The sequence below is a fragment of the Aspergillus affinis genome, assembly GCF_023601865.1.
Source record: "Aspergillus affinis strain CMG 70 chromosome Unknown NODE_68_length_188550_cov_91_414992, whole genome shotgun sequence".
NCBI lineage: Eukaryota > Fungi > Ascomycota > Eurotiomycetes > Eurotiales > Aspergillaceae > Aspergillus > Aspergillus affinis.
This window is the reverse complement of record NW_026515849.1, coordinates 95015-120593: the sequence shown is the minus strand read 5'-3', so window position 1 is coordinate 120593 and position 25579 is coordinate 95015. Positions and strand designations below refer to the sequence as shown.

The 25579-nt window shown below is 49.9% G+C and overlaps 8 protein-coding genes across 8 annotated transcripts; 3 read left to right on the top strand and 5 right to left on the bottom strand.

Annotated features, from left to right (window-relative positions):
• Window positions 1-11: 11 nt before the first annotated feature.
• KD926_009456 (SGNH/GDSL hydrolase family protein) lies at window positions 12-916 on the bottom strand (the record flags this gene model as incomplete). Its single annotated transcript, XM_053102096.1, has 2 exons — window positions 12-527; window positions 599-916. The coding sequence occupies 2 exons, from the start codon at window positions 914-916 to the stop codon at window positions 12-14; spliced, it is 834 nt and encodes a 277-aa protein (XP_052954423.1).
• A 1468-nt stretch (window positions 917-2384) lies between these two features.
• On the bottom strand, window positions 2385-6550 carry KD926_009455 (acetyl-CoA synthetase-like protein; the record flags this gene model as incomplete). The annotated part of the gene is made up of 9 exons (XM_053102095.1): window positions 2385-3195; window positions 3245-3384; window positions 3467-3693; window positions 3742-4120; window positions 4630-5594; window positions 5648-5750; window positions 5806-6137; window positions 6196-6456; window positions 6517-6550. The coding sequence occupies 9 exons, from the start codon at window positions 6548-6550 to the stop codon at window positions 2385-2387; spliced, it is 3252 nt and encodes a 1083-aa protein (XP_052954422.1).
• Window positions 6551-11381: 4831 nt separating this feature from the next.
• KD926_009454 (MFS transporter) lies at window positions 11382-13233 on the top strand (the record flags this gene model as incomplete). The annotated part of the gene is made up of 4 exons (XM_053102094.1): window positions 11382-11704; window positions 11763-12749; window positions 12803-12934; window positions 12987-13233. The coding sequence occupies 4 exons, from the start codon at window positions 11382-11384 to the stop codon at window positions 13231-13233; spliced, it is 1689 nt and encodes a 562-aa protein (XP_052954421.1).
• Window positions 13234-13358: 125 nt separating this feature from the next.
• Window positions 13359-15284, bottom strand: KD926_009453 (cytochrome P450; the record flags this gene model as incomplete). Its single annotated transcript, XM_053102093.1, has 4 exons — window positions 13359-13907; window positions 13965-14762; window positions 14812-14846; window positions 14894-15284. 4 exons carry the CDS (start codon window positions 15282-15284, stop codon window positions 13359-13361), a joined length of 1773 nt encoding a protein of 590 aa, XP_052954420.1.
• Window positions 15285-17595: 2311 nt separating this feature from the next.
• Window positions 17596-18475, top strand: KD926_009452 (NAD(P)-binding protein; the record flags this gene model as incomplete). The annotated part of the gene is made up of 2 exons (XM_053102092.1): window positions 17596-17815; window positions 17868-18475. The coding sequence occupies 2 exons, from the start codon at window positions 17596-17598 to the stop codon at window positions 18473-18475; spliced, it is 828 nt and encodes a 275-aa protein (XP_052954419.1).
• A 117-nt stretch (window positions 18476-18592) lies between these two features.
• Window positions 18593-20042, bottom strand: KD926_009451 (class I SAM-dependent methyltransferase; the record flags this gene model as incomplete). Its single annotated transcript, XM_053102091.1, has 9 exons — window positions 18593-18635; window positions 18682-18764; window positions 18816-19359; window positions 19421-19461; window positions 19507-19573; window positions 19628-19669; window positions 19720-19806; window positions 19860-19912; window positions 19983-20042. The coding sequence occupies 9 exons, from the start codon at window positions 20040-20042 to the stop codon at window positions 18593-18595; spliced, it is 1020 nt and encodes a 339-aa protein (XP_052954418.1).
• A 517-nt stretch (window positions 20043-20559) lies between these two features.
• KD926_009450 (sugar porter family MFS transporter) lies at window positions 20560-22303 on the bottom strand (the record flags this gene model as incomplete). The annotated part of the gene is made up of 6 exons (XM_053102090.1): window positions 20560-20642; window positions 20695-21237; window positions 21291-21326; window positions 21378-21499; window positions 21549-22050; window positions 22108-22303. 6 exons carry the CDS (start codon window positions 22301-22303, stop codon window positions 20560-20562), a joined length of 1482 nt encoding a protein of 493 aa, XP_052954417.1.
• A 1064-nt stretch (window positions 22304-23367) lies between these two features.
• KD926_009449 (uncharacterized protein) lies at window positions 23368-25479 on the top strand (the record flags this gene model as incomplete). Its single annotated transcript, XM_053102089.1, has 5 exons — window positions 23368-23567; window positions 23629-23873; window positions 23927-24286; window positions 24342-25009; window positions 25063-25479. 5 exons carry the CDS (start codon window positions 23368-23370, stop codon window positions 25477-25479), a joined length of 1890 nt encoding a protein of 629 aa, XP_052954416.1.
• Window positions 25480-25579: the final 100 nt, after the last annotated feature.

Sequence of the window (25579 nt, the reverse complement as noted above, 5' to 3'; positions counted from 1 at the left end):
CATGTTCCATCTCATGGTCCTACATCGGGAATCTTTTGCTCCATCGCCGCTATTTCGACGGCTTTGAACCATATCTCCGCCATTTTCTCGTATCCGGCATCGTTGGGGTGCGTAGGATCAGGGTGGTTATTTCCCTTCTTGTAGTCGTCGGGATACTTAATCCAACCGTTTCCTGGGGAAGGCTTTGGGGGATCCATGTCGGCGAGGTAGATCGAGACACCTTCTTTCTTCAGGGCAGGGACTAGCTCACGGTATTGTCGGTTGACTTCGATGCGGTTTTTCTCGATTACGTCATTTTTGGAAAAGAGGAGCGTGGACAGGACGATGACCGTCTTACTCATTCCTTTAGCGTGTACAATATTCTCAATAAGAGAGCGCATGCGTCGTCCAGCGTTGATTATATCGATGTTCTTTGCACAGTCATTCGTTCCGGCGTTGATCAAGACGATGTTCGGCTTGAAGTGCAGGGATCTTTCCGCTGCTACTTTCACTTGGTCAATTGTCTCGCCGGGAGTGGCCTCGACGTTCTGAGCAGGTTAGCTGACTACTTGCAGGTAGTTTCGTGGGAGCTGGGAGTCTTTGTTCTTGGAGGAATTACGTTGTCCTTCATGTTGCCATACTTCTTCGTTCCAACCATATCGATTTCATTGCCTTGCCTCTGAAGCCGATCACGCAACGGCTTGCGGTAACCATTTCCCGAAGCAGAGTTCTGGCCCCAGGTGATAGAGGCGCCGAGACAGAGAATTCGCAGTTTGCGACGGGCGTCCTCGTTGGCTCTTTCGCAGGACAGGTCACTAGAGGACATTTCAAGGTCAGAGATACGGTCGTTTCTTGTAGAAGTCATCACATCCAGTGTGAAGACGAGGTTGGCGCACCAGAACAGAAGGAGAAAGGCGGTGAAGGATTTAAAAACCATCTTGAGCGAACGTTTGGGGGTATGCCGAGATAGAGATATCAAAGGGGAGAGGGTTAGTTGTCCTCACATCTGAGACTCACGACTTGCCTATCATATATAAGCCTTTTAATGAATGGTTTCCAATTGATCAACAAGGAGACTCCCTGCTGATATTTTTAGACATCGTCACAAGATAGAACCTGTCTGTCCCAATTGGCATTTCGTATGGCAAGCTCCGGTTGATTGCAGAGCTCTAGTGATTCATATTCAAGCTTATCCCCGTACTAACATGACCCTAACAGCTAGATATGTACCATCGCCGGTCTTCAATCAAGCCAATTGCACACTCAGAATGACCCAAGGTGGTTTTATCGACTGGGTCTAGACAACCGAGGTACTATGATAAGATGATAGACTTATGAGAGGCCAGCATTTACGACATTCAGATGGGCATTCACTATAATAGTATGGGGGCTCGGACTCGGCAATTCAGAAACCACCTCTCTAGTTGTATGGTATTAGCATATAGGCCTCTATCAGTTTGATATTCCTTGACAAGACGGATGTGCAGTACATGGCTTACGAACAAAGTGAAGATCCCGGTTTTTCACACCTAAATCCACTAACATACAAAGAAGCATTCACTAGTCTGCTAGCCGCATGCTTATTCGACAGGACCCTTGTTCATGGGAGGGGTCAATGCCACGCGTCTCTAGGTAAAACGGGCTCTTTGTCTGCCGGGGATGCACGGGTGCAGTCGAAACAACCGCGCTATCAGGGAACATGGGTGACAAGTAAATGGGTTAGTATTCTTTGTCAATCTGGCTCTAAAAATACGCCGGTCAGGTCAGAGTTCCTCAATGAGCATGGCATGCCCCGATGTAACCCTATCTAGACCCGCTTTGTGGTGGTCGCTTCGAGTGGCCTTTGTACCCCGGATATTCTCACTATTATCAGTCTCGTTAATTTCCCTGTTCCCACCTTTGATGTTTGAGGATGCAACAACAGCTGGTTAGTGCCCTCAGGTGGCACGTTACGTGCTCTTTCTAATCATCCACCGGCCATCTATGGGTTGTCTGAAGCGTGAGTCATGGCAGACGAAGATACATAGTTTCGAGCAGACAAAATTTTTCCGCTAAAGAATGTGTATATTGCTAAGACTACTCCTGAGTGACTCAATGCATTTATCGGGATCCTAGTTGTATAACTTCCTCCGATAGAAAATTGCTGGTTATCCCGAAAGTATTTCACGCGAAAGGACCAGTGAAGTATGGATGCCTGACAAAGGAGGCGCCAAGAGAGCGTGACACCGGTATGGGCTAGTCCAAGGAAGGACTAGCGTGACACATGCAGTTGCAGGGATAGCACCTTCCCAAACGCACTGAACATGGAAGGAACGAAGAATGGGAATGCTTACTGTTTGTTTCCCTCCAGGCAGTTGCGCAAAACCAATCTTCAACCACTTCTCGATCAACGGGTGATCACCTCGCTATGAGTAAAGGTGACCGTCAATCTGAGAGACGAGGTCATCCACAGTCACCGAATCCCAGATGCTGTTCACCCAGAGAATGTCTTTCACTAGATCGATCGCCTCGCGACCGGTCATGATGCAGAGCAGCTCCATCAGACGACAGATATTGTCAACGTACCCGGCCTCACCGGGAACAGAAATAGGGTCCGACATCTCAACGAGTGAAACGATAACCAAGGCCCAGAGCTGGATTTTCCAAAGGGACGTCGAAGCGCTTTGAATGTCTCGCAGGCAGTCGATTACCTTCGATAGTTTTTTACGGAGGAAGTTTGCTTCTCGTGCGGCCAATTGAAACAAATCATTCTTGATCGTCGCGAGCATGATGAGTATCGATAGTCGGATCATCTCTTTCGTGAACTCAGCGGATTTGGCTGTCTTCACCTCTTTGCCATCATCGTCGCTGAGCGGCTCAATCTTGGTCGAATGGTTACTTGTTGGCGTTGGGTACACCGGTCTATCCATCGAAAGCAGAAAATGCGTCACTGGACCGAAAATTTTGATGGCGATGATGCTCTCTTCGTTCTTCCAGTAACCCGGCGGCTGATGTGAATTGTCATTGAGGTATTTGACCCCGATGGCAACCTTTTCGAATGCCGTACTAACGTCCTCGAAGACTGGATGATGCAACGCGATGTCAGAAACTAAGTATCGCAGGAACGGAGGCGTGTAGATCTCCTCGGATTCCGAATCGAAAAGCTTTATTATGTCCGGGTCAAAACCGGCAAATCGAGGAGAAAGGTCCTCGACTACACTTGTAATGACATCAAACCTGCTGCTGTCAGCACTCAGCTCACTTGATTAGAGGTCAAGGGATCTACCATGGAACGAAAAGCGGAGTAGTCTCGTGAAGTCCGTCGTATCCTCCGCGCACCTGGATAATCCGCTGAACTCCCGCCAAGTGAGCCCGTGAGCGCGCCAAGGTCCCAACATAAAGCTTCAAAGTGGTGAGCATGACCTTCTATGCTTGAGGGTTGAGGGGAGGGGGATCGAACCTCATGACAAATGAGCCCCAGAATGGTTGTTATGACACCATCGCTTACACGATCATTCGAGTTTTCCAACCGGCGTGTTACCTCCTTGACACATTTGCCATAAAAAGTCAAGCATTCGACGCTTTTCTCGTATTGATATGCTTTTCTTTGGTGAATCTGATCCAGGAACATCGCAGCGTTCGCCAATGATACAAGGAAGGCGCTAGCGTCTGTCATGGCCATCGAGAACCAGATCGCTCGAAATGGTCGGAAAACATAATCTGAATCGGCACTCACTGGATCGGTCAGTCAACGAACACCCATGTAGGATGCGATCTCCTCACTGAAATGGATGAGCTGTTTGATTCGATCGTTCAGTTGAATTGGGTAGTACGACGTATTGTACGGGTCGAACAGGATGGGCTTTCGTGCAGAATATGGAGTCAACTCGTCCTGCGATGAGCTGGTTGAACTCCTACCATCATCAAGAACCTCATCTTTCAAAGATAGCTCCCATGTCTGCGGTCGCTTGCGCGACCGTCTAGACTTTCCAATTTCTCGCATAGCATGTCGTCGAATCGTACGCCGTGTACTCTTGGCCTTCAAGTCATCCGGACGGGAGATGTGCACGAAAACGAGATCGTCTTTGTCTTCCTCCTGAACAAGTGGCCGCATCTTGCTAGAGGTACTGGGTATCTGGCTAATTTCCGAGGCTCTGAGAATCTGCAATGGAAACAGTTTCGTCAACAACAATAAGGTTCCCCCGCTGGCTTTCTGGCCCCCAAACCTCGTATCTTGTGACCCAATCAATGGGGACGGGAACAGAACGCCGCCCTCAGTGAAACTAGCTGCCTTGGAAGGGAATAGAAGAAGATAAGCCGCGTATGAATTCTTGTTCTAGTTTGAATTCTTCCTTCCAATCCACACGTTGCTAAGCACAGTTCAGGGCAGGCCGCCTGAACAAGGAAACCCCTCTCTCGACAGTCAGCGGCCATTAGGCGAGAAGAAACGTCATTCCTACTTGTGCTGCGTGGCTTTACGCATCACCAAACATCTGGCTAGCTTCAATTTCCGTGGAGTCAGCATTGGCAAACAGTGGCGATCTCGTAAGCACAGCAGGGGTGATTACGACATGCCATATTCCCCTTATCAAGGATCAGCCACGCCGATCATCCTTTCAATACATGCAACCTAAATGTCTATCCAATGCACGCCTATAGTTTTGCTTTGACCCTCTCATCTCGCACCACCAGTCGCTTCCCAGAGGTTCCCTTCTTTTCCATGTCTCGAAGGACTCTTCGTAGGATCTTCCCGCTGGCGCTCTTTGGAACTTCGTTGACAAACTCCACCTCCACAATCCATTTATGACGGACTTTCTTCGCTCGCACGTACTCGATTATGTCTCTGCCTACATCCACTAGCCCGAAACCGCTGCCTAATCTTTCTCTCTCGGTTGATTGAAGGACCACGTATGCTTTCGGTCTTTCTCCTGAATAATCATCCGGGATCGCAGTTACGGCCGCATCTTCAATATCATCCCGGCCAAGGAGCAGGTCTTCCAGCTCAGCCGGGGACACACCAATCCCCTTGACTTTGATCATCTCTTTAATACGGTCGGTGATGGTTAGAAAACCTTCCTCGTCCATGAACCCGATATCTCCAGTGTGCAACCACCCTTCAGCGTCGAATGTCTCGCGCGTGGCTTCGTCGTTGTCTAAATATCCCATCACAACCTGTGGTCCTCGTGCCAGGATTTCTCCCGGCTCATTGTAGCCCGACTCGCGGCCAGTTTCCCAGTCTACTATTTTCACTTCTGTATTGGCGACAATAGTCCCCGCCCGATGGGCATACCGATAGGATTGTTTGTCGAGCGGATGCATCGTGATACAACTGCATGATTCCGTCATGCCGTATCCCTGTTTGAAACCGATCCCCGGATACCGATTTTCCAGCTTTTGAAGCAACTCTTCAGCGATCGGGGCAGCTCCAGATGTGAACGCTTTCACGTGAGACAAATCATACTTGGCCGCACTGGGGTCTTGTAGGAGTCGGATCAAAATCGGCGGTACCAGCAGGAGCTCCGTGATCTTGTTGTTGACGACAGTGTCGAGCATACTGGTCATATCGAAGGACGGGAGCATGTAAACTTGTGTGTTCAGAAGGACAGGAAGATGCATTTGATGCACGAGGCCGGTGACTGCCAATATTTGTCAGGATTGAAAGTCATCTCCGAGGGGTCAAGGGACAGACTATGAAAGAGTGGTAGCACTGCCAGTGACTTCTTATAATCGGGCGACATGAGCTGTTGCACCTGCATGCACTGTGCGATGACATTGTGATGGGCGATCATCACCTGGACATGTGAGTGAGCGTTCATCTACTAGAATGCGAAACGGCACAGAACATACTGCCTTGGGAAGCCCGGTGGTCCCGCTACTGAAGCTCAAAAACCCACATACGTCACGGTTCGATTGCCCGTCTGTTAATTCAAACGGTGCGACCTGTCCATCGTCACCAAAGCTCTTTCCGATATCGCAGAGCTCCTGGACGTTCATATACCCATCTTCCGCTCCCTCCAGCAGGAAGATGCGATCGGCGGGGATACCCGCGTTATTGGCCGCTGGAATAGCAACTTCCATCGAAGAGGGGACCGTCATCAGATACTTCGCCTTGGCAGTCTTTAAAGCATAGGTCATTTCTTCGACGTTGTATGCAGGGGAGGCTCCGGATACAATCCCGCCTGGTTTCATGCCGTTAGATGTCGGCGTCGACTGCGCCGGCGAACCGGAGAGACTTACCAACGCGAACCGTCGCAAGCATCGCAACAGGATACCAGATCGTGTTTGGACTAAACAAGGCTACCGTATCGCCCTTCTCGAGGCCATAATTGCGAACTAGTGCAGTGGATAGATAAGTAGTGTAGTCCTTGACTTCGTCGTAGCGGATTCGTTCATGAGTCGCGGCGTTGATGAAGGCGCCCAATCCGGTCGGGTGGACGCGACGAAGAGGCGAGTATTCCGAGTCGAACAGGAAGTCCCAGATGGGGAGATTGGCAGGGACTATCGGTGGTTTGTTAGTTGAGACCTGATTCTAACTCGCATTCCAGGGGTAATATCTACTCGGAAGACGCGGTCGCGTGGAGGAAAAGATCATGGTGTGAGATTGGATGTATGTCGGGAGAGGATTTACCGAGAAGACGAGTCAATCACCCTTTGACCGAGAGAAATGTCGGTCAATTGAAGGATGCGGGGGGGTGTGCTGTCGACTAAATACCTTGAGCGTCCTTGCAGACGATCCTCGGCTTTCCCCGCATTTGGTTTTAATTAAGCCCGGCTTGGTCTCACTCAGCTTACTGCCGTCCTGAAGACAGACGGAGTATCTTTCTCTCGTCTACCTCTGCAGCAGTGGCTTCTCTCTTTGGTTGTACATATGTGAGCCTCAAGGTTCCTGCCCTTCTTGTTCTCGGCTCCCAGTCGATGATGGGCCGCGACCTCTGAACATTGTCGCGCTGTTGTTTGCTCTCAGAGTCCTCAGCTGTAATCCGAAGTCTTAGTTCTGCCCCTTGCAGGTTTGTCTTGGCTCAGGTGTGACAGGCTCGCTTGACTGAGGATTTGCGTCGTGTTTGGACGATGTGTCGAGCAGGGAAGAGCGAGAACCTAAAAATCCTAAAAACAACACCTCTTTTCAGAACCAAGAAACACATATTCCAATCAAGTAGTACGTTTCAGCTGTATGACCAAAACACAAAGGGATTTCCCGTGCTGTTCGCTATTCCCGCGGGGGGCATCAAATGAATCCGAAACCCATCCTAGCCGCATCTCAAACCGCCAGCACTGCCTCGTTTCGCCGACGAAGGATATCCAGCCAACCTTCCAAGGTAGTATCCGTCTCATGCCAAATACTTCTCACAATCTCATACTGCCGTTTGAGTGTTCCGATCCCATACCTCTGGATGCGAGACCACCACCGGTGCCAGGGCTCCCGGTGATAAGCATTGCAGGAGGCAACAAAAGCAGGCTAGCTGATGGGTGCCATCTGGATGTCCTGAAATTGAGATTTGTGGTCTTCGCCAGAATGCAGGTGTGCAGCAACGGAAGCAGTTTCTTCGGTCAGGTCTTCCGGTCTACAGCCTTGAATGCGAGATAGGTAGTAAATAACGGCCCCGTGGTACCAAGTGTATACGTGCTGTTCAAAGATCTTCAACATTGTCGCGCTCTATCCAGAAAAAATGCAACCCTGTCGATGTCGAGAGACCATGATAATAGTCGATCACCGAGAGATTCGCAGGCCTCGAGCAGGTCGTCGGGTGGTGGGACTTGAAGCTCCCGGTAGAAATCTAGATGTTCGGCTAATTCGGTGGTTTGTTGGATGAATGCAGCCACGTCTGCGGTAATGCCGTAGGTATGTTCATAGCAGTAAGTGGTGTTGCTCTTTGTGGGAGTATCGAAACTGGAGTGACGTTGACGTGCTTTTGATTCGGCTGACCAAGGTGTTGGAGACGTTTGTATGGATGTCGTTCGGGATAAGAGACTTAGAAATGCACTCATATTGTCCAATTGACGATTCTGAGAACATAGCGACTGCCATTTCTTGCGCGGCTGTTTCAATTGCTGGATCCCAGTTAAGTGAACATAAAAGTCGAGTATATTGCCTTCCATCACCTAAGAAGTTTTAATTTAGTTCGTGCAGTTAGAGACTGGAAAAGGGGAAACAACGTACCCCAATCGTAATCATAGACAGAAGAGTCACCATAATTTTCTTATAATTAAGCTGACTTGGTTCTCCGACGAGAGCTAACTGCATAGATTCAAGGGCAACCTGCCTGTGCAGAATGCCGAGTCCATGATACCCGGAGTCGTGTCTAAGGCATCCATGGAGATGAAAGGCAGCAGTAGCCACTAGAGAGTGAAATATGCAAAGCTCGATGCTGTTGGCCGCACGGTAGGGATTATTAGGGTGGGAGAGAAGCTGAGGGACGTTGGCAATATTGTTAATTTAATGGTGAAAAAGGGCATTGGTTCGTGAGTCTCTAGATAATGGGAGTTGCGGCTGGTGTTGAAGGATTACTCCGACCTCGATAGGATTGTGATTAATGTTGATATTCGAATCGTTCGGTTGAGTGCTCGAGGAGTCGAGTTGCACTATATTTGATACCTCAAACAGTTGTGGGCTCTTGGGAGGTTACTCATATGTGTCGGGTACAGGATATTATGGGGACATGCGGATTCTTCAGCTGACTCTGCGTCGTGATCCTCGATCAATACCGGTTCGTCTGCCGTGCCTCCCTCCTGCAGAGGTGAATGTAACGGGTCTACCGTAGCAGGAAATAATGAAAAGGGCCCATGATTCGAAGACACACCACGCCTAGCATCATCCTCAAGGATAGAGAGGAGACGATCAATTTGATCCAGCTGGAGTGGACGGTCAGGCCAGCCTAATAGTGGTCAACAATCCTCCAACGAAACTCACATGATGATCCAACTACCTACCGGCTCGAATCTTCCTCCTTCCTATGCCACTGGTCTTACGCTCTCGAGAAGAGCCTCCAGCTTTCTCCGAGACCCACTGTGACTTAATGTCATACCCACCGCAAGGCAGACCGACTCGTGCGCAACCAGCGCACCCCCGGGGATTCTCGTCGCATTTTACTTTGCGGGCTTTACATATCCAGCAACTTCGAGTCCAGGATCAGCTGTCTTTTCCTTGTGAGATAAGAAGCATAGCTTACCCTGAAAATATAATGGCTCTTTCGATCGTGTCCGGCATGACTCGACGAAGCCCATGAGTGGAAGAAAGATTTCGGTGGGCGGCGATTCGCTCCTTGTGCAAACCTCGGGTAGTGCATAAGGTTATCTGAGTCCTTTTAATTGGCTTTTTATAGTGATTGTTATTTTTGGTGCTTCACATACAACCAATTTTTGGTTCTTATCTGACTGTCAACATATGGTGTCATAGATTTATAAGCAAAGTTGTTTCTAAGCGGGGCACAGGATTTTTCCGCCATTTCGGGGAACGATTATACACTGTAGAGAGTCAGTCATGTCATTGAAGGCAAATTTAACCAATCATATCACATTATGAACTTGGTTTTAGGTCGTCTTTTTTGGGTCATTCGGGGTTGTTGATGCGGGCGGAATTCCCGCCCTGTGCGGAACATGTTTTCCGACCCAAGGTTCCTTTACTTCTGCCCTCACGATGGAATTTCATTTATCAATCGATTTCCGGTGTTGAAATTTTTGTGTATACATGAATTATCACAAAGAATGTGGACCTAGTACTTTGAGGCTCGTACTCCATAAAGTTGTCCTGCTGCCTGCAATCACGGCAGACACTGTGGTTTCTGCACATAGCTTGGAAGTAGTTTATATATCTTGGTCTCAGGTTCTGCGAGGTGATCCACACAGTCATCGAAATGATGATACAAGTGAATGAATTGAGTATCTAAAATACGCGTTGATTACTGTGTGATGAAACAAGCATTCAATAGTAATGCATAATAAAAATGGGCGTGAAGGGGAAGGCGCAGCATATGATACTGAAGGCATCTTAATTGCCGTGATGATATACCGCACTAATCCCGAATCTTTATCAGCAATGCAAAAGCTCGTCTACTTGATTAGAGGAATGGTTCGGGGAGAAGGTTACATTAGAAGAAACCAGCAGTTCTAAACATTTATCAAGTTATACAAAACCTGATTTGGGTAATTGTTAGAGAGGTGCCCATAAAGGGTGTCAGGAAGAAATTGGCGGTGGAGTCGCCGTTGCTGGGGCCGGGGTCTAACGTCTTCAGGTAGCAATGACAGCAAGAATGTGTTTTTCGAACATTGAACATAGCTTCCAGACATTATAGTAAGATCGAATAAGTACTAAGGTCGCTATGCGATGGAGCCGCTTCACAAATATTGAATTGAGGACTTCGTGGCTCCACTCGAATGAGGTCATACTCATTTTACCCTAGAACGCAAGGTCCTAGAACTTGGAAGAGTTACATCACGAGTTGTGAAAAAAATCGGGATACGTTAAGATCCATACAGATTATGATTCACTCACAGTTAAAGAGGAGTGCATCCAGCATGGTATCAACGCAAATATATTCATAGCTCCGGGGACAACAACAACAACAACAACAATGAAAATATCGGCATATCCACCGTGTCTACCTATCACCTATCACACGGACCATGACAGAATGAAACACGACCCACACCGTCAAAGCGAGCAATCCAGTTGGGCAGCTGCCAAGTTGGAAAGCAAGATATCATTACTTAACAGTTTCGAGGCGAGCGAGGCGAACGATATACCCGGCATCAAAATTTGGCCCTGAATGTTCGAGACCCGCTGTACTGTGTAGACATGAGCCCACATGGTTGACATCAGCAAATCACCATGCACGGTCGCCAATCGGAAGAACGGCATCAGGAACGGGTCCAGCGCCTTCATTGGGCCCGGATCAGGTCCCGTTGCTTATCGCTGGCGTCGGTCGAGGAAAATTTTTCACGTTTTGCCTGAAACCGTTGCGCCTTGATAGTCGGCTAAGCGCGGTTCGCCTCGGAGGGAAGCCTCGGTTAGCCCGGGACTTTGGAGCACTAGCCACTTTGCCGTCGGTAGCCGAGGGAGTTGGAGCATCTGATTGGCTCAGAGCTTGACATCCACAGCTCGCTGTGGCTAGTGCGCCGATGTATAGAAGGCCGGGCCCATCGCGGAAAGGAATGGAGCTTCGACCAGTGTCCATGTCGGCTCTGTTTGGCAGCTCGGAAGCGTTACAGGTGGAACTATACAATCTCTTCGGCCATGATGACATTTTTTTTTCTAATTTTTCTCTCCAGGGTCCGGCCCAGGTGCCACTCCACGGAGTCCACTCCCTAGTATATTAGTAGACAACAGAGCCTAGTTTTGCTCTGAATCCTCTCTTTCTCTGTAGATCTATACAATCAATTGAGCGCACGGGCACATCTAGGCTCAAGCCGCCATTTATCGGCTCGCCATGGACCGCTCAACGAACCATGACGTACCGACCTACCACGATGACGATTCCCCATACCCAGACAACATGAAAATGTCGAGTGACGACTCCTCCGACACGGCCGATGACCTCGACTCGCTGGAACTCAATCGGATCAATACATACCGACTGCAGCAGAAGTCTACAGTAGGATCGACTCGTGGTCCTCTCCCGCGCGATCAATGGCTTCCTATGGGGGCCGGAAAGGAATACCCACCTCTCCTGCCAGCCCCTGAAACATATGTCGTGGAATTTGACGGATCGGATGACCCAATGCACCCGTACAACTGGTCGATACTAAGGAGGTGGGTGGACTTGCTGTGATATAAGTGACTGTATATTCTAACGTTGTGGTCTCCTTAGGACATTCCTGGTCTGCATTTTGTGTTATGGCACGTTCGTTGCCTCGTTCGCGAGTGCCGTCTTCTCTGCTGCCATTGGTGCCGTCAGCCAAGAATTTAATGTAAGCTCCGAGGTTGGCTCCCTCGGAGTCACCTTGTATGTCCTGGGATTTGCCGCAGGTCCGACTATATGGGCACCTGCCTCCGAGTTGATAGGACGGCGCTGGCCGCTGTCTATCGGGCTGTTCGGATGCGGGATCTTCACCGTCGCCTGCGGAGCGGCAAAGGATATACAGACGATCATGTTATGTCGTTTCTTTGGGGGGTTCTTTGCAGCCAGTCCGGTTTCCATCGTGCCGGCCGTATTTGCCGATCTGTTCAACAATGCGCAACGAGGAGCTGTGATGTCTATCTTCTGCATGGCTGTCTTCATTGGGCCGTTCGCCGCGCCATTTGTCGGTGGATTTATTGCAACGAGCGATTTGGGATGGCGATGGACGATGTACATCTCCGCTATCATGATCTTCTCGGGCTTCGTCCTCGTCCTCTTCTTCCTGGACGAGTCCTACGCACCCGTTATCCTGGTTCGCAAGGCCGCCATCATTCGACGTCAGACTCACAACTGGGGGATCCATGCTAAGCAGGACGAAGTCGAGGTGGAAATCAAACAGCTTCTGCGCAATAACTTCATGCGTCCTATCAAGATGCTGATCTCTGAGCCTATCCTTCTTCTCATCTCTCTTTACATCTCCTTCATCTACGGCCTCATGTATGCTCTTCTTGGTGCATACCCCGTGGTCTTCCAGGGAGTGTATGGCATGAATATGGGTGTGGGTGGATTGGCCTTCATCGGTCTTATCATCGGGGAACTCGTTGGAGGTGTCTACATCCTGTTTTTGCAAAGCTCCTACGCCCGTAAGCTAGCGGCAAATGGAGACAAACCCATTCCCGAATGGCGTCTACCCCCGGCCATTGTGGGTGCCGTGGCATTCACAGTTGGAATGTTCTGGTAGGTTTTGTCCATGTATCATTATCCTGAAAAAAATACTAACAGTCCGTTAGGTTTGGTTGGACCGGTTACAGAGAATCCCTTCATTGGATGGCTCCAGTTGCCTCCGGTGTCCTGACTGGGTTTGGAATCTTTTGCATCTTCCTCCAATGCTTCAACTATATCGTGGATTGCTACCCTACGTTGTAGGTTCCCTTGTTCATCTTTTTATCTTGACTCTGGCTAACTAGAACTTAGGGCCGCATCCACCATTGCCGCGAACACTATTCTTCGGTCCGCCGTTGGATGTGCATTCCCATTGTTCTCCAGGCAAATGATGGAGAACCTTGGTGTACAATGGGCAGGCACCATGCTTGGATGCATCGCTGCGGTGATGATTCCAATCCCGGTCATTTTCAAGGTCTACGGACCTCGGCTTCGATCAAAGAGCAAACTAGCCTGCTCGCCAGTTTATGATATCGAGAAAAAGTTCTTTGATGTTTGATTTGTTTTGAGCTTTTGTTCCCTCAGCGAGATACCATTTGTTTTATTGATTTGAGCGTGATGCATTTGCATGTTAGAGAGAAGATTAGATGAGGTACACCAATTTAATGACTGCTTCCACAATCTCTATCCCTGGTTATCCCTTGCTTCGAAACGAAGAGGAACGTCATATCTCATTCCCAATGTCAAAACAGTAGAACTCCCATTCAATATCTTCTCCGCCCTTCGGTGGACAAAATCATCACTCTCTTCTGGTTTCAACTTCCCCAAGGAAACCCGATACCGACTGAATATAACAGCTAAGGTTGCTATAAACTCGACCTGTGCGAATCTCTTTCCCACGCACGCGCGGAAGCCATCACTGAATGGAATGAACGCCCCACGAACCGGCTTGTGAATGTTATCGAACTCAAGGCCCGGAGCCGATAGCCCTTTCTTGCCATCGTTGGCGACAAGGAAACTATCCGGGTTGGACTTATCCCATCGTTGAGGATGAAAAAAGGCTGCTTCGGGACCCCAGTACTCTTTCGAGTAATGCAGGGCGCTTGCGTTGAGGTTGATGTTTACTTTTGGCGGCAGCATATAGGTTTGATCATGATGAGTGATCGGTACAGGATTTGACGCGGTCCATTTAGGAACCGTTACCACGGGTGGACAGAGGCGAAGAGTTTCGAGCTATTTCAACAGCGAGTGAGGAACTATTGTAACAATGGTTTATGGGCTGTTACTTACCATTACGCATAGCGGTGCGATGAGTCGGGGAAACATCACCCCGTATTCCCACTCCTTCGGATCAGACGGTTGGTCTTGAATTACCTCGTCTACACAATCCTGTAACCACTCTTGAACATCCGGATGCATGGCAAGAAGAACGAGTGCGAAGCGCAAGGTTGTTGCGGTCGTCTCGTGACCCGCAATGGTGAATATGTGGAGGTTGCCAATGATTTCGCAGTCCGTGAGACCGCCATGTTTCTGTTGAGACTGTATGATGCCCTGTAGTAGATCGTGTGTATTATTTCTGTTCTTTCCTCTCTTTGAACTCTCAATTAGTCCGTCGAGGTAATGTTTTAAATCTTCATATGCGAGAAAATCACTCTTGAAGAATGGCATCAGGATCCGCGGGATCCACTTCGGGAATACCATATTTGCGAGAACTACAGTGTTCAGCCTTGAGTTCATGTACTCAATAACTGCCCGGAATGTGTAAGTAAACCCCTCTGGTGGTGTATCAGTATCTTTGAATAGGCTAGTGATATCATCCGTGGCCGTTTCTCGGGATTCTGGTTGAAAAGGCAACGAGACGCCAAATCCTGCGCCACAGATCACATTGAGTGTAAGCTTTAGAATGTCTGACTTTGCACTTGGCACCATAAGCTCGTTCTCGTTTGACAAGGTTCTATATCTTCTCTTCCAATGGGCTGTCATCTCGAGAGTCTGCTGAACCGCTATTCGCCAAACAAGATTATTGTTGCTTTCGCTGAACGTAGTCGCTGTATGACGACGATGATGGGCCCATTGCGTGTCCTCACACTGGAGATGTCAGTCTTTGAACTGAAATTAATCATATAGGTTGACTAACAGTCAGGAGATTGGGTCCGTATAATTCCAAAACTTCTGATCAAGGTCAACAACATTCCGCTCAACTGAGGATACCCGCTCACCGTATTGCCAGACAGGCTTGGGGAACTTGCGACGCTCAGAGCAAATTTGAGAAACGACCGCCGCATCGGCAACATTGCAACTCAGGCTCGTTGGTGTAACGACAAGACTCACCGGTCCTAGCTCCTTTACTCGGCGGTCTCTCACGGCCCAGCGATAATTGATAACATTGTCATTTATTATATCTGCTAGCCACCTGGGAATCCAATTATTCACGAATTTGGGAGCCTGTTCCGTGTCGAAGAGGGGATAGAGCAAGACATTAAACTCGGATATAGGAAGGCAAATGTAGGGGAGGCCGGTCTTCCTGGCGAGGCGGATGTTCCAGATGAATCGGAAAATGAGTGACATGCAGTAGACGGTCAGTAGACCTGAAATGATTTGTCCGATCATGATTGGAATTGGAGTTTATTTCAGTTGTATTGTTTGTGACACTTTTCACAGTGAACAGTTATATAGTTCGACGTGTCGTGCCCCCTCGGGACCCGCGGGTTCCGTCGTTGTCCTCGGACAGCCGGTGATCGACATTCGAGGCAAGGAGTAGCGGTTTTTATCACACAACTCAAGGCTTGCTGCAGTAGTGAGCTCTGAGTTGCGTTGCTCCACGATAAGTCATACCCTAGACACATTCTGAGGCGTTCATATTGGTGGATGTTTGCCTAGGGCGTGATGACTCGCCGTGCAGAGAACACATGTGCAACCCACAAACCAGATAGCAGGATTATTTCAAAGCTTGTGATACTTGAATGGAGATAGAATAATATCCGACGCAAACAGATCAAGATCCGCTTGATATCAGATGGCTTGGTTCCTCTCTCCTGGCCACTTCCTTTGACCAGTTTGAGTGTAGCGAATGCTCCGAAGCAACATCAGACACTGTGAAATTCTCGCACGCTTTTTGAATTGTGCAGATATCTGGTTTCAACAATTTCGCGTGAGATCTCGGTCTTTGTGAGACGAAGTAACGCCGGAAGCGTCCAATTCATGGCATGGTCGTTTCAGTCCTCTTTCCCTTCAAGATCTATATTACTCGCCCGAATGGGGTCACAAGTTCGGGGAAGTTGAGTTTCCTAGCTCATTACGAGCAAAATGGCGCATGCTGGCTGACGCGTTAATATGTAGAAAGCATTCACTCACATGATATCTTGCGAATAAAGACATGATGATCGGGTCATCCTTTGGAGGAAGCTCGACAAGGATCCCTCTTGTCTTCTGCCTTTCAGTCCTTTGAGCCGAGATTGTCACCTCAGATACGACTCAAGCCATGGATTCGAGTGGCCTACTTAGAAGGCCTCGTATTCATTCATCGGGAGTGATCTCAGGGACTGGGATATGGCTTGAGCATTGTTCAGGTCACGGGGTTAGTCCCTGCCTGGGGTAAGCGTTCAAAGTCTGGGTTTCCGATGTCACCGACATCGAGGTTGTCGAGATCTCATGGTGGTCAGCGAGGAAGTGACCTTCACTTCATCCCCGGTTTGAATTGGTGGATGAAAAATTAAACACGACATTATCATAGAGAAAATGCAGTCGACGTTGACTGGGTCTCAATGAAGGTGGGATTCCACTGGACTTCAATCGATCAAGGACTGAGAGAGCATATCTGCTCGTCGCAGCCGCAGATGTTATAATGGAATGATAGCTATATATCACACCAGATGTGGTCGCAGGGCATGCCTCACGAGCACCATGGGGAAGGAGCCTCTTATAGATTGGGGATTGCCTTACGAGATCGTTGGCTGTTGCCTTGATTAACCTAGCGCTCTAAATAAGCTAGCTTGGAACCGTTGGATCGAAATTGTTTATGTTGCTTAGATCGTTAGGTCAAGGTACAGTACACCTAAAAGAATAGTCTAGATCTTAAACAGAAGTTTGATATAGCAACTGCAGTCCTTGATACAGAGCTTACTTTACATGCTCCACTCCTAGCTCTCCATGATCCCAGAGCTTTTCTGGCCAGCAAACTCCAATCAAATATGTATTGGATCAAATGATTGATATAGCTGGTATACCAAGGCTTCCACGGCCTGAGAATTGAAATAATAGTCTAGAGCTTGGGGCTATACTCCCACATAGTTGTTGACTGAGCATAGGAGCACGAGGACTTAATCACACCTATTTACTTAACTTCCACGAACGTTTATGAATATGTACACCAGAAGAGAGGGAATCTTTGATTGTTAATGATGACGAACAATGCCGTTTGATTTACGATCGATTCGATTTGCCACGATGATCTCGATCTCCATCCTACGTCTTCCTCGTATGACTGGGTCGATTGACAATACCACGGCGAATAGCAGCGACAAGCTGACCATCCAAGGGCCAGTGGCAATCAAAATCCATCGGTCTGCATCGAGATTGATCTCGATCATCTCGATGATCAGATCGAGCGCAGAGCCATGATGCCGTGTGGAGTTTTCACCATCGACGTCCACCAGTCCACGAGGTTGGCCATGGGGTACTTCCCCCTATGCCCAACCCTAAAGAGTGGGGATTTTAACGGCTCGCCAGGCCTGTTTGGGCATTTGTTCGTGGAAAATCGGCGATGATCGAGATGTGATCGATCGATCTTGATCGTAAATGCCAATGACGTCATAAGCATTCCTGACTCCCACGCCTGTTTGGTGGATGGCGTTCTGTTTAGACGTTTTTCCCTTCGCGTTTATCGATCCAGTGTGAGACTAAATCGCGACTTGCATAGGTCATGTCGGCATCAAAGACTGGACTTGCGATCGTGACGCCCGCGTCCAAGGGTTTGGGGTTCGCGTTTGCGCGTCAATTGTTGGCGCATACGGACTTGCCGGTTGTTGCCACGGCGCGGAAGGATTGCGATGGGGTGAGAGGCAAATTGCTCGATCGATTGGGTCGATCTGGGTCGGGCGATCTGGAGAAACGATTGAATGTGTTACAGGTGGATATTACGAGTATGCTCAACCGTGCCCTTGGTTCGCGTTATGAAGAAGCTTATAAGAACAGATGAATCTACGATTGAAAGCTTGGCGTTTAAGATTCGAGACACATACCCGGGCACACCGTTGCGTCTAGCCCTCACTGTCCCTGGTATCTTGAATGTGGAAAAGTCGCCGTCCCAGATCGATGCCGCTGCTGCGCTGGACAGCTTCAGGGTCAACTCCCTCGGCCCGATGTTGCTCATGAAGCACCTCTCTGGGCTCCTGCCGACCAAATCTGCTGCCTCGTTTCCCGAATCAACGGCCCGTGAAGGGCACTTCAAGTTACCTACGCATGCTATCTACGCTATGATGGCTGCGCGTGTGGGCTCCATTTCTGACAACGGTTTCGGCGGATGGTATTCCTACCGTGCCAGCAAAGCAGCCGTCTTTCAACTGACCAAGACATTCGATTTGTTTTTAAGAACACGAAGCAAGGAGCGAGCACTGGCCATCGCGATGCATCCCGGGACTGTGCAGACGGACTTTACGAAGGACTTTCAGGACGGGAGAGAGATGCTAACGCCGGATGACTCGGCGGCCAAACTATTGAACGTGATATGTGGTATCAAGCCTGGGACAAACGAGGGACGGGGAAGGTGCTGGGACTGGAAAGGAGAAGAAGTTCGACCTTGATTTGTCGACGCAGACTTCCTATAAGCTGCCGAATCTCATGGATTTCTTTGGCTTCCATCACAAATTGTTCAGAACAATATACACTTTAGTACAATGCGAGTAATCGCCTCAATGTGTTCAATTCGATTGGCTCTCCGGCTTTCTTCCGTATACCACGTTACTGTTCATGTTAGCTCATTCTGTGGGTAGGTCGAATCCATACTTACACCTCCTGATAAGGATGAATGCTAGGATCATGCAGTCCTTTACGCATCCGGTCAAGGAAGGCCTCAACTTCCTCCCGAGTCCACTGATTCCGTTAGCCCGGTGCAATTTTGGACGACGAATCCAGAAAACATACACCCAGGAATTTAGTGAAGAGCATCATTGTGTATCCCTCAATCCCCTCTTCAGTATGCATCCGATTCAATTTTCCCAGCAACTTCATATGGGGATCTTTAGCCCAAGGCCCGAACGGAACCTTGTACCTCTTCTCAACCACATCGACGAAACCAGCGGCGATCAACCCATTGCGGGATTCATCAACGATTCGCAGCGTCTTTCCAAAGGCATCGCCAGCTGAAAGCGACACTTTTCCCCACTCCTCGAAGATAGTGCCGTCGGTCGTGCCGTCGTCGGATTTTGGTACCACGGATTGCTCAAGCTGTTCGATATACCCGCCCGGCTTGATATGGCTGTACGCTTCTTTGTAGAATGCACCCCAGTCCGCCACGCAGCCGTACAGCCCACGAACATGGACGTAGTCGAAGTAGTCTTTTCGGAACAGCCACGGATCACAACAATCGTCGACTTCGAATTGGAGGTTTGGTGGGACGAATGAGGGTTGGATCGGGGAGAGGTCTGTACCGATGACCAGGGCGGATGGGTGCATGTCGGCGAATTCACTGGATGGAGGTTATTTCCTCCTACTTTTTCACGAGTCCGCTGCATCCAAGGGAAACGCACATGGCCCAATTACCAGTTCCCGTACCAACATCCAAGACAGCCTGCTACTTAGCTCGGGTTAAATCAGGGTACAAAGGAGATCTCACATCCAGGTTCTGCGGAATCGGTGCTAAATACAGCTGGCCTCGCAGAATGACATTGTATAGATAATGCCTGCAGACACGCGATTAGTTTCTATGATCAGCGATTTGAACGAGGCAGACATACGCTATCTCCATATGATCGATCGCTTGTTGGTCGTTCGGGCCCCTGGAAGGTCAGTACCTGGCCCTGGCCAGCAACTCCGGTGCCTATCATACCAGTAAGCTCCCGCATGAAATGCATGATAACGGCGCCCGTTCTCAAAATAGTAATCCGTGATACTACTTCGAAGAGAGGTCAAGTCGCTGGAAATAGTATTAGAAGTGCTTGCTGGATTCAACGGTGTTTCATGACATACGACTGCGAATCGTCTGCAGCATTGTAATCTTCCTCCACATTGGGATCAACATCCTGCATGGAAGGGGTCAGTGCGAGACGCGGGGTCGTTTCATATCCCACCAGTTAAGTGAGAAAGACATACCACTGGGGACTGACTCGAATACTCGTACGGGGCCTCCTGGGGACCTGGGTTTGCGGACATGGTGACGATGTAAGATCATAAAGAGGAGTGTTTGGAACCACAGACGGTTAACAGCAGCAACAGGGACGAAAGAAAACCCCTCACTCGGTTAATCTTCCAGGAAACACTCCGGTGAATGCGACGTGGCGTGATAGGCTCCGGTTTGTGCAGTCGTGGCCACACGCTACTGACCGTTGCTGTCGCTATGCAGGGATTCTGGTGGAGAAGGCTGGGCGTCAGATGAGGCATCATACCAAGTTCGCCAGAAAGATCCCTTTCCTACCCACTGAACACGCTATATATACACGATCTACGTACAGTCATTCTTTCCTTCGCCCATTGGCTTTTTTTTTTTTAAACAATTTTCTCCTCTCATTTTGGGGTGGAAGAAGAAGAGGAGACTCGGCCAAGGCCACCGAATTACCCTGTCGCGTAGTTCGCGTCCGGCCAAGGACACTAATGCAATTAACATAATAATGGATCGGATTATCGAACGCCCTTGCTCATTTCTGGTGAACCCATCTTATTCTCCCATCCTTCAACTCTTCCCGTGCACCGACTCGATCGTCTCCTCGCGAGGACCGGCATCCTTGCGAAAAAGGACCGCCCGGGAATGAAACACTGCGCGTCGTTAATCTCAGACTCAGAATGCGCTTGGAAAGAGCGATCTTACCTTCTTCCATCTCCTCGAGCGATTTACCCGTGGTCTCCTTGATAAACAGCCACGCGTACACCACGAGCGCCCAATTGAAGATACAAAACATCAGGAATGTCCGCCAGCCCATGTTGTCCACGGCATGCGGTGTTGCCTGCGAGAACACGAAGTTGAACAGCCACTGCGTCGCCGTACCCACCGCAATGCCCATCTCACGAATTCGACTGGGGAAGATCTCGCTCATGTAGAGCCACGGCACGGGTCCCCACGACATGTTATACGTCATGGCTTCGAGGTAGACCATAGCGATCGATGCCACGCCCGGGCTGGCGATACTGGTAGCATTCGGGTCTGGGGGGAAAGTTTTGGATAGAATGGCCACGATGAGCATGAGCGCGCCCATGAGAAAGGCGCCCATGATGAGGGACCATTTCCGACCGACTCTTTCGACGAGAAAGACGACGAAGATAAAGCACGCCACTACCTTCACGACGCCGAAGAAGCCGCTAATTAAGAGACTGTCTTGTCCGGCACCGACGGCCTTGAAGATTTGCGGTGCATCTAGCGACCACGTTAGTCGGTGAGATCTTTATTGCGGGAGGACCAATACGCACAGTATGCAAGGGACGTGTTTCCCGTCAATTGAACACCTAATCATCGTGAACATGACTTCCGACCGGTGACCAGACGTGAGATCCTACCGATTTGAAGGGTAACGGTGATGAGCATACGATATCGATTCGCAGGCTGGCGCAGTTCCTTCCACGATACTCCTTCGGTCGCCTGTTCTTCAGCTCTGATGCCGTCCAGAATCTCCGCCATCCTGAGCTGTTAGTCGGTCTGTCCGTCTTGCTGGGCCGGAGACGACCTACTCCGCGCGAACCTCGTCCGTCTCCTCTCCTCCCCGAATCCATACGAGCGACTGCATCGCCTCCTCGTGTCGACCCTTCTTCGCCAACCATCGTACGCTCTCCTTGAGAAAGAGCATTCCAATGCCCAGAACCCCCCCGGGAACCAACTGCAGTCCTATTGGAATCTGCCACTGTCGGTCGCTGGGTGGGACGTGTTTCTCGACGGCGTAGTCGACCCAGTACGAGGTCATGACTCCCAGGGTGAAGAAGAACTGAAACATACTGCCCAGCTGGCCTCGGATTTCCTTTGGTGCCATCTCGGCGCTGAACATGGGGACTATCACGGTCGCCATGCCGACTCCTATACCGCTGATGACGCGCGCAACGTAGAAGGCAGCGATCGAGTGCGTAGGGACGACTTGGATTATGGCCCCGACGCAGAAGATCAGAGACGCGAGAGCGATGGACCAGCGGCGGCCATAACGAGCGGTAAAGGGCCATACAAAAAAGCAGGAGAAAAAAGCTACCTGGTTAGTCTGCTTCCCTATAACGTTAAGCGAAGTTTAGAGGGGCACAATACCTCCGGCCTGGAGTAGGCTGTTCGAGTTGGAGTTAATAGTCGACTTTTGCGCCTGACCATATCGGAAGGAATTCTGGAACGACTCCAAGGTGAGGATTCCCCCGATAATGCCGGTGTCGTAGGCAAACAAAAATGAGCCCACGCAACAAATTGAGACCATGTAAACGGCCCTTACGAGGCCCAGTGTTTTACCCATGGTGACTGACGAGCGGATGAGTACTGAGTAGAGGTCGTGACGATCCCTTCTTATACTGAATCTACTCAGTCACCAGTTGCGGGGGGATACAAACATTCACTGGACCATGACCCCGGTTGCTCTGTATGACCATATCCCGCCTAAAATAACGCCATCGCTGATAGGGCCACCGTCAGCGAGAGTCCGGGGAAGCGTCTGACAATCAAGGCGAGCCGTGCAACTGCCAAGCTGGTCGAACTGTTGCATTCGTTCGTGATTGACGCGGTCTGGTGCACGCTTCTTCCCGTCCATGGCGAATGCCAACACGGACGACGCTTCTTGACTCGTGAATTCCGGGCCAGAGGGATTGCATGGCTTGCATGGCTTGCGGCAAGCTTCAGATGGCTGGATGAGCAATTTATCCGCTGGATTTTGTCGTCGTCGCCTCATCTCCGAGGAGGTTAGAACAGGAATATGGATTTTCGTGGACTTTCATCGCGTCCGAGTAGCTCTTGGTAATGCATTGCAGGGACTCAATTAAATCTGATCAATCATTCACGGCGATAGAAACTGAAGCTCTTCAGGGAAATTGTTATGAAATGCACAGGGGAAGAAGGGTAGAATGACACTGTATCGGCTACACGCATGTAGCCTACTAAGGAGCGAATGCCTTTTGAATGATAGGGCTCTTAATTCTCTTTCATAACGATTAATCTCTTCTTCTATTATAGATAAAGGGGTAAGTTCGAATGTGCGGGCCAAGCCGCTAGATCACGTAATCTCATAGATTCGTATCAGAAATTGATCAATATTTATGGCAAAACAATCTTGTTTTTCTTTGGAGACCTTGAGAGCTACATATGTAGGAACGGCAGTGATGGTCTGATTGATGAATGAATCACAATGGATGGTCGATTCCCGTGGATATTTATTTTGTCAACTGCCCGGGTTGACCTCGCTTAGTCATCACTTAGTAAGCTAGGTATCTTTGACCGCCCAATACACAATCTATCCATCGCTTCCCACACGCTGCTGTCTCAAGATTTCCCAATCTCCGGTTTCAACCAGCGGACATTGAACTCGTCATGTCGAGAAAGAAGGGAAACGCGCCCGGGGAACCCCAGGATGCCGGTGCCAGTCAGCCTGCCAAATTAAAAAAAGATCTACGCAAGGACATGCGAGTGATGTTTCAGGAATTGCAGCGCGTTGACAAGAGCGCCATTCTGGGCAAGTACCTTGCGCTGTATCCTGACCGAGCGGACTACATTTACACTGTGGTAGACAAGTAAGTTTCTGAACAAATTCACTGATCCCCAAAGAAGAATTTCGGAGTGACCGGCGCGTAGTTACACTATCTCGCTGGAGACGCGGAAAGGCCCTGCAAACCCGCCCCCCGCCAGCGCCGGGTTGCCCCCGAAGGATGCGCCGACGGCCCCTAAAAGCCAGCGGGCTGCCGCGCCCTCGTCTGTGTCCACCAAGGCGTCGGTGTCGCCGCCCAAACCCAAACCCAAACCCAAACCTGCTTCCACGGCGACATTTGAGCCCGTCATTAAATCAGAGGCGAAGAAACAAAACAATGCGGTGCTTCAAGGTACGTCGCGTTTCCTGGCCCCGAGGAAGAGCACACGGCTGACTCGATTACAGATTTCCAAAAAGAGTATCTGGATGTTCACCAGAGTAGCTCGCCTCAACCGGCCACCTTCTCCCCCGGCTTTTCCTTCCTGCCGACTCTCGAGAGCCAGATGCAATTCCTGACCCTCGGCGGCCCGGATGATCATTCAGCGAGCAGCTCGTCCCAGGATTCCCAGGAGGCGGTGCTCGTCTCGGCGTCCGTGGAGCGTGCCGGACAGAACTTGCCCTCCCAGTTTGCTCTGTTGGGTCAGCTTCGCACGCGACAACCCGTGTCAGACCCTCGCGTGATGCTAAACACTAATGTCCCTTTCTCCGCATTCATCTGTGGACTCCAGGGAAGCGGGAAATCGCATACCACGTCCTGCATGATCGGTGAGTCGACTTTCTCTTGCCGGGGACACAAGTCAACTGCTAACGGCCCTACTAGAAAACTGCTCCCTCTCTTTCCCTGCTCTGGGAAATCTGAAGAAACCGCTGTCCACTCTGGTTTTGCAGTACAACGAGTACAGCTCCAATCTGAGTTCGCAGCCTAGTGAAACGGCGTTCCTGTCCTCCATCATCCCGCAGTACATGTCGTTCCAGAAGCCTATCCCAGTCAGAGTCCTCGTTTCGCCGTCAAACTTCCACAATCTGCAGCGCATGTACTCCCAGATTCCCAATGTGGAGGTTCGGCCCTTCCGCTTGAAGCCACACCACCTGAGCACCAGCATGATGCTGTCCTTGATGTCTATGGGGAAGAACGACTCGATGCCGCTGTACATGGGCCAGCTGACAAAGATCCTGCGTGAAATGGCCATGGAGGACAAGAGAAATTTCGATTACCTCGATTTTCGCGCACGTTTGTCTGCCCTGCGTCTGGACCGCACCCAAACACCTTTCTTAGAGCAGAGGCTGGGATTGCTGGACTCGTACCTCGACCTTGAAGGAAAGTCGACCGAGGACTATTTCGTGGAAGGGGGGGTCACGATCCTGGATTTGTCCTGCCCGTTCATGGATCAAAGCACCACATGCATCTTGTTCCGCATCGCCATCGACCTCTTCCTCCACGCGCACCATTCCCGCGGCAAAATGGTTGTTGCAGATGAAGCACACAAGGTATATCACGTCCCCATTTGCTCAAAACCAAGAACGAATGCTGAGAAAACCAGTACATGACGGAAACCCGCGCGGCCAAAGAACTCACCGAAACCTTTCTCAACATCATCCGTCAGCAGCGCCATCTGGGAGTGCGCATCATAATCTCCACCCAAGAACCCACCATCTCCCCTCGTCTTATCGACCTATGCTCCATCACCATCATCCATCGGTTCTCCAGCCCGGAATGGTTCAAGACCATCAAGAACCACGTGAATTTTGACGATACGGATGGCACCGCCACCGACGAACGCGACGGTCTGTACCAGATCTCGAGCCTGCGCACCGGCGAGGCACTGGTCTTCGCGCCGTCTGCGTACCTGCTGTACGATAACCTGTCGCCGATCAATACCCGTCATACCACGTTCAAGATGATGGTTCGGAAGCGGGTCACCTGGGATGGGGGCCGGACGATTGTTTGCATTCGCTAGGTAGGTTTGTGTTCCACGGAGTGATACGGGACATATAAAATGAATATGAGCTATGATATATTGGGCTATGGGGGTTATTAGACGGCTTGGAAAAAATATT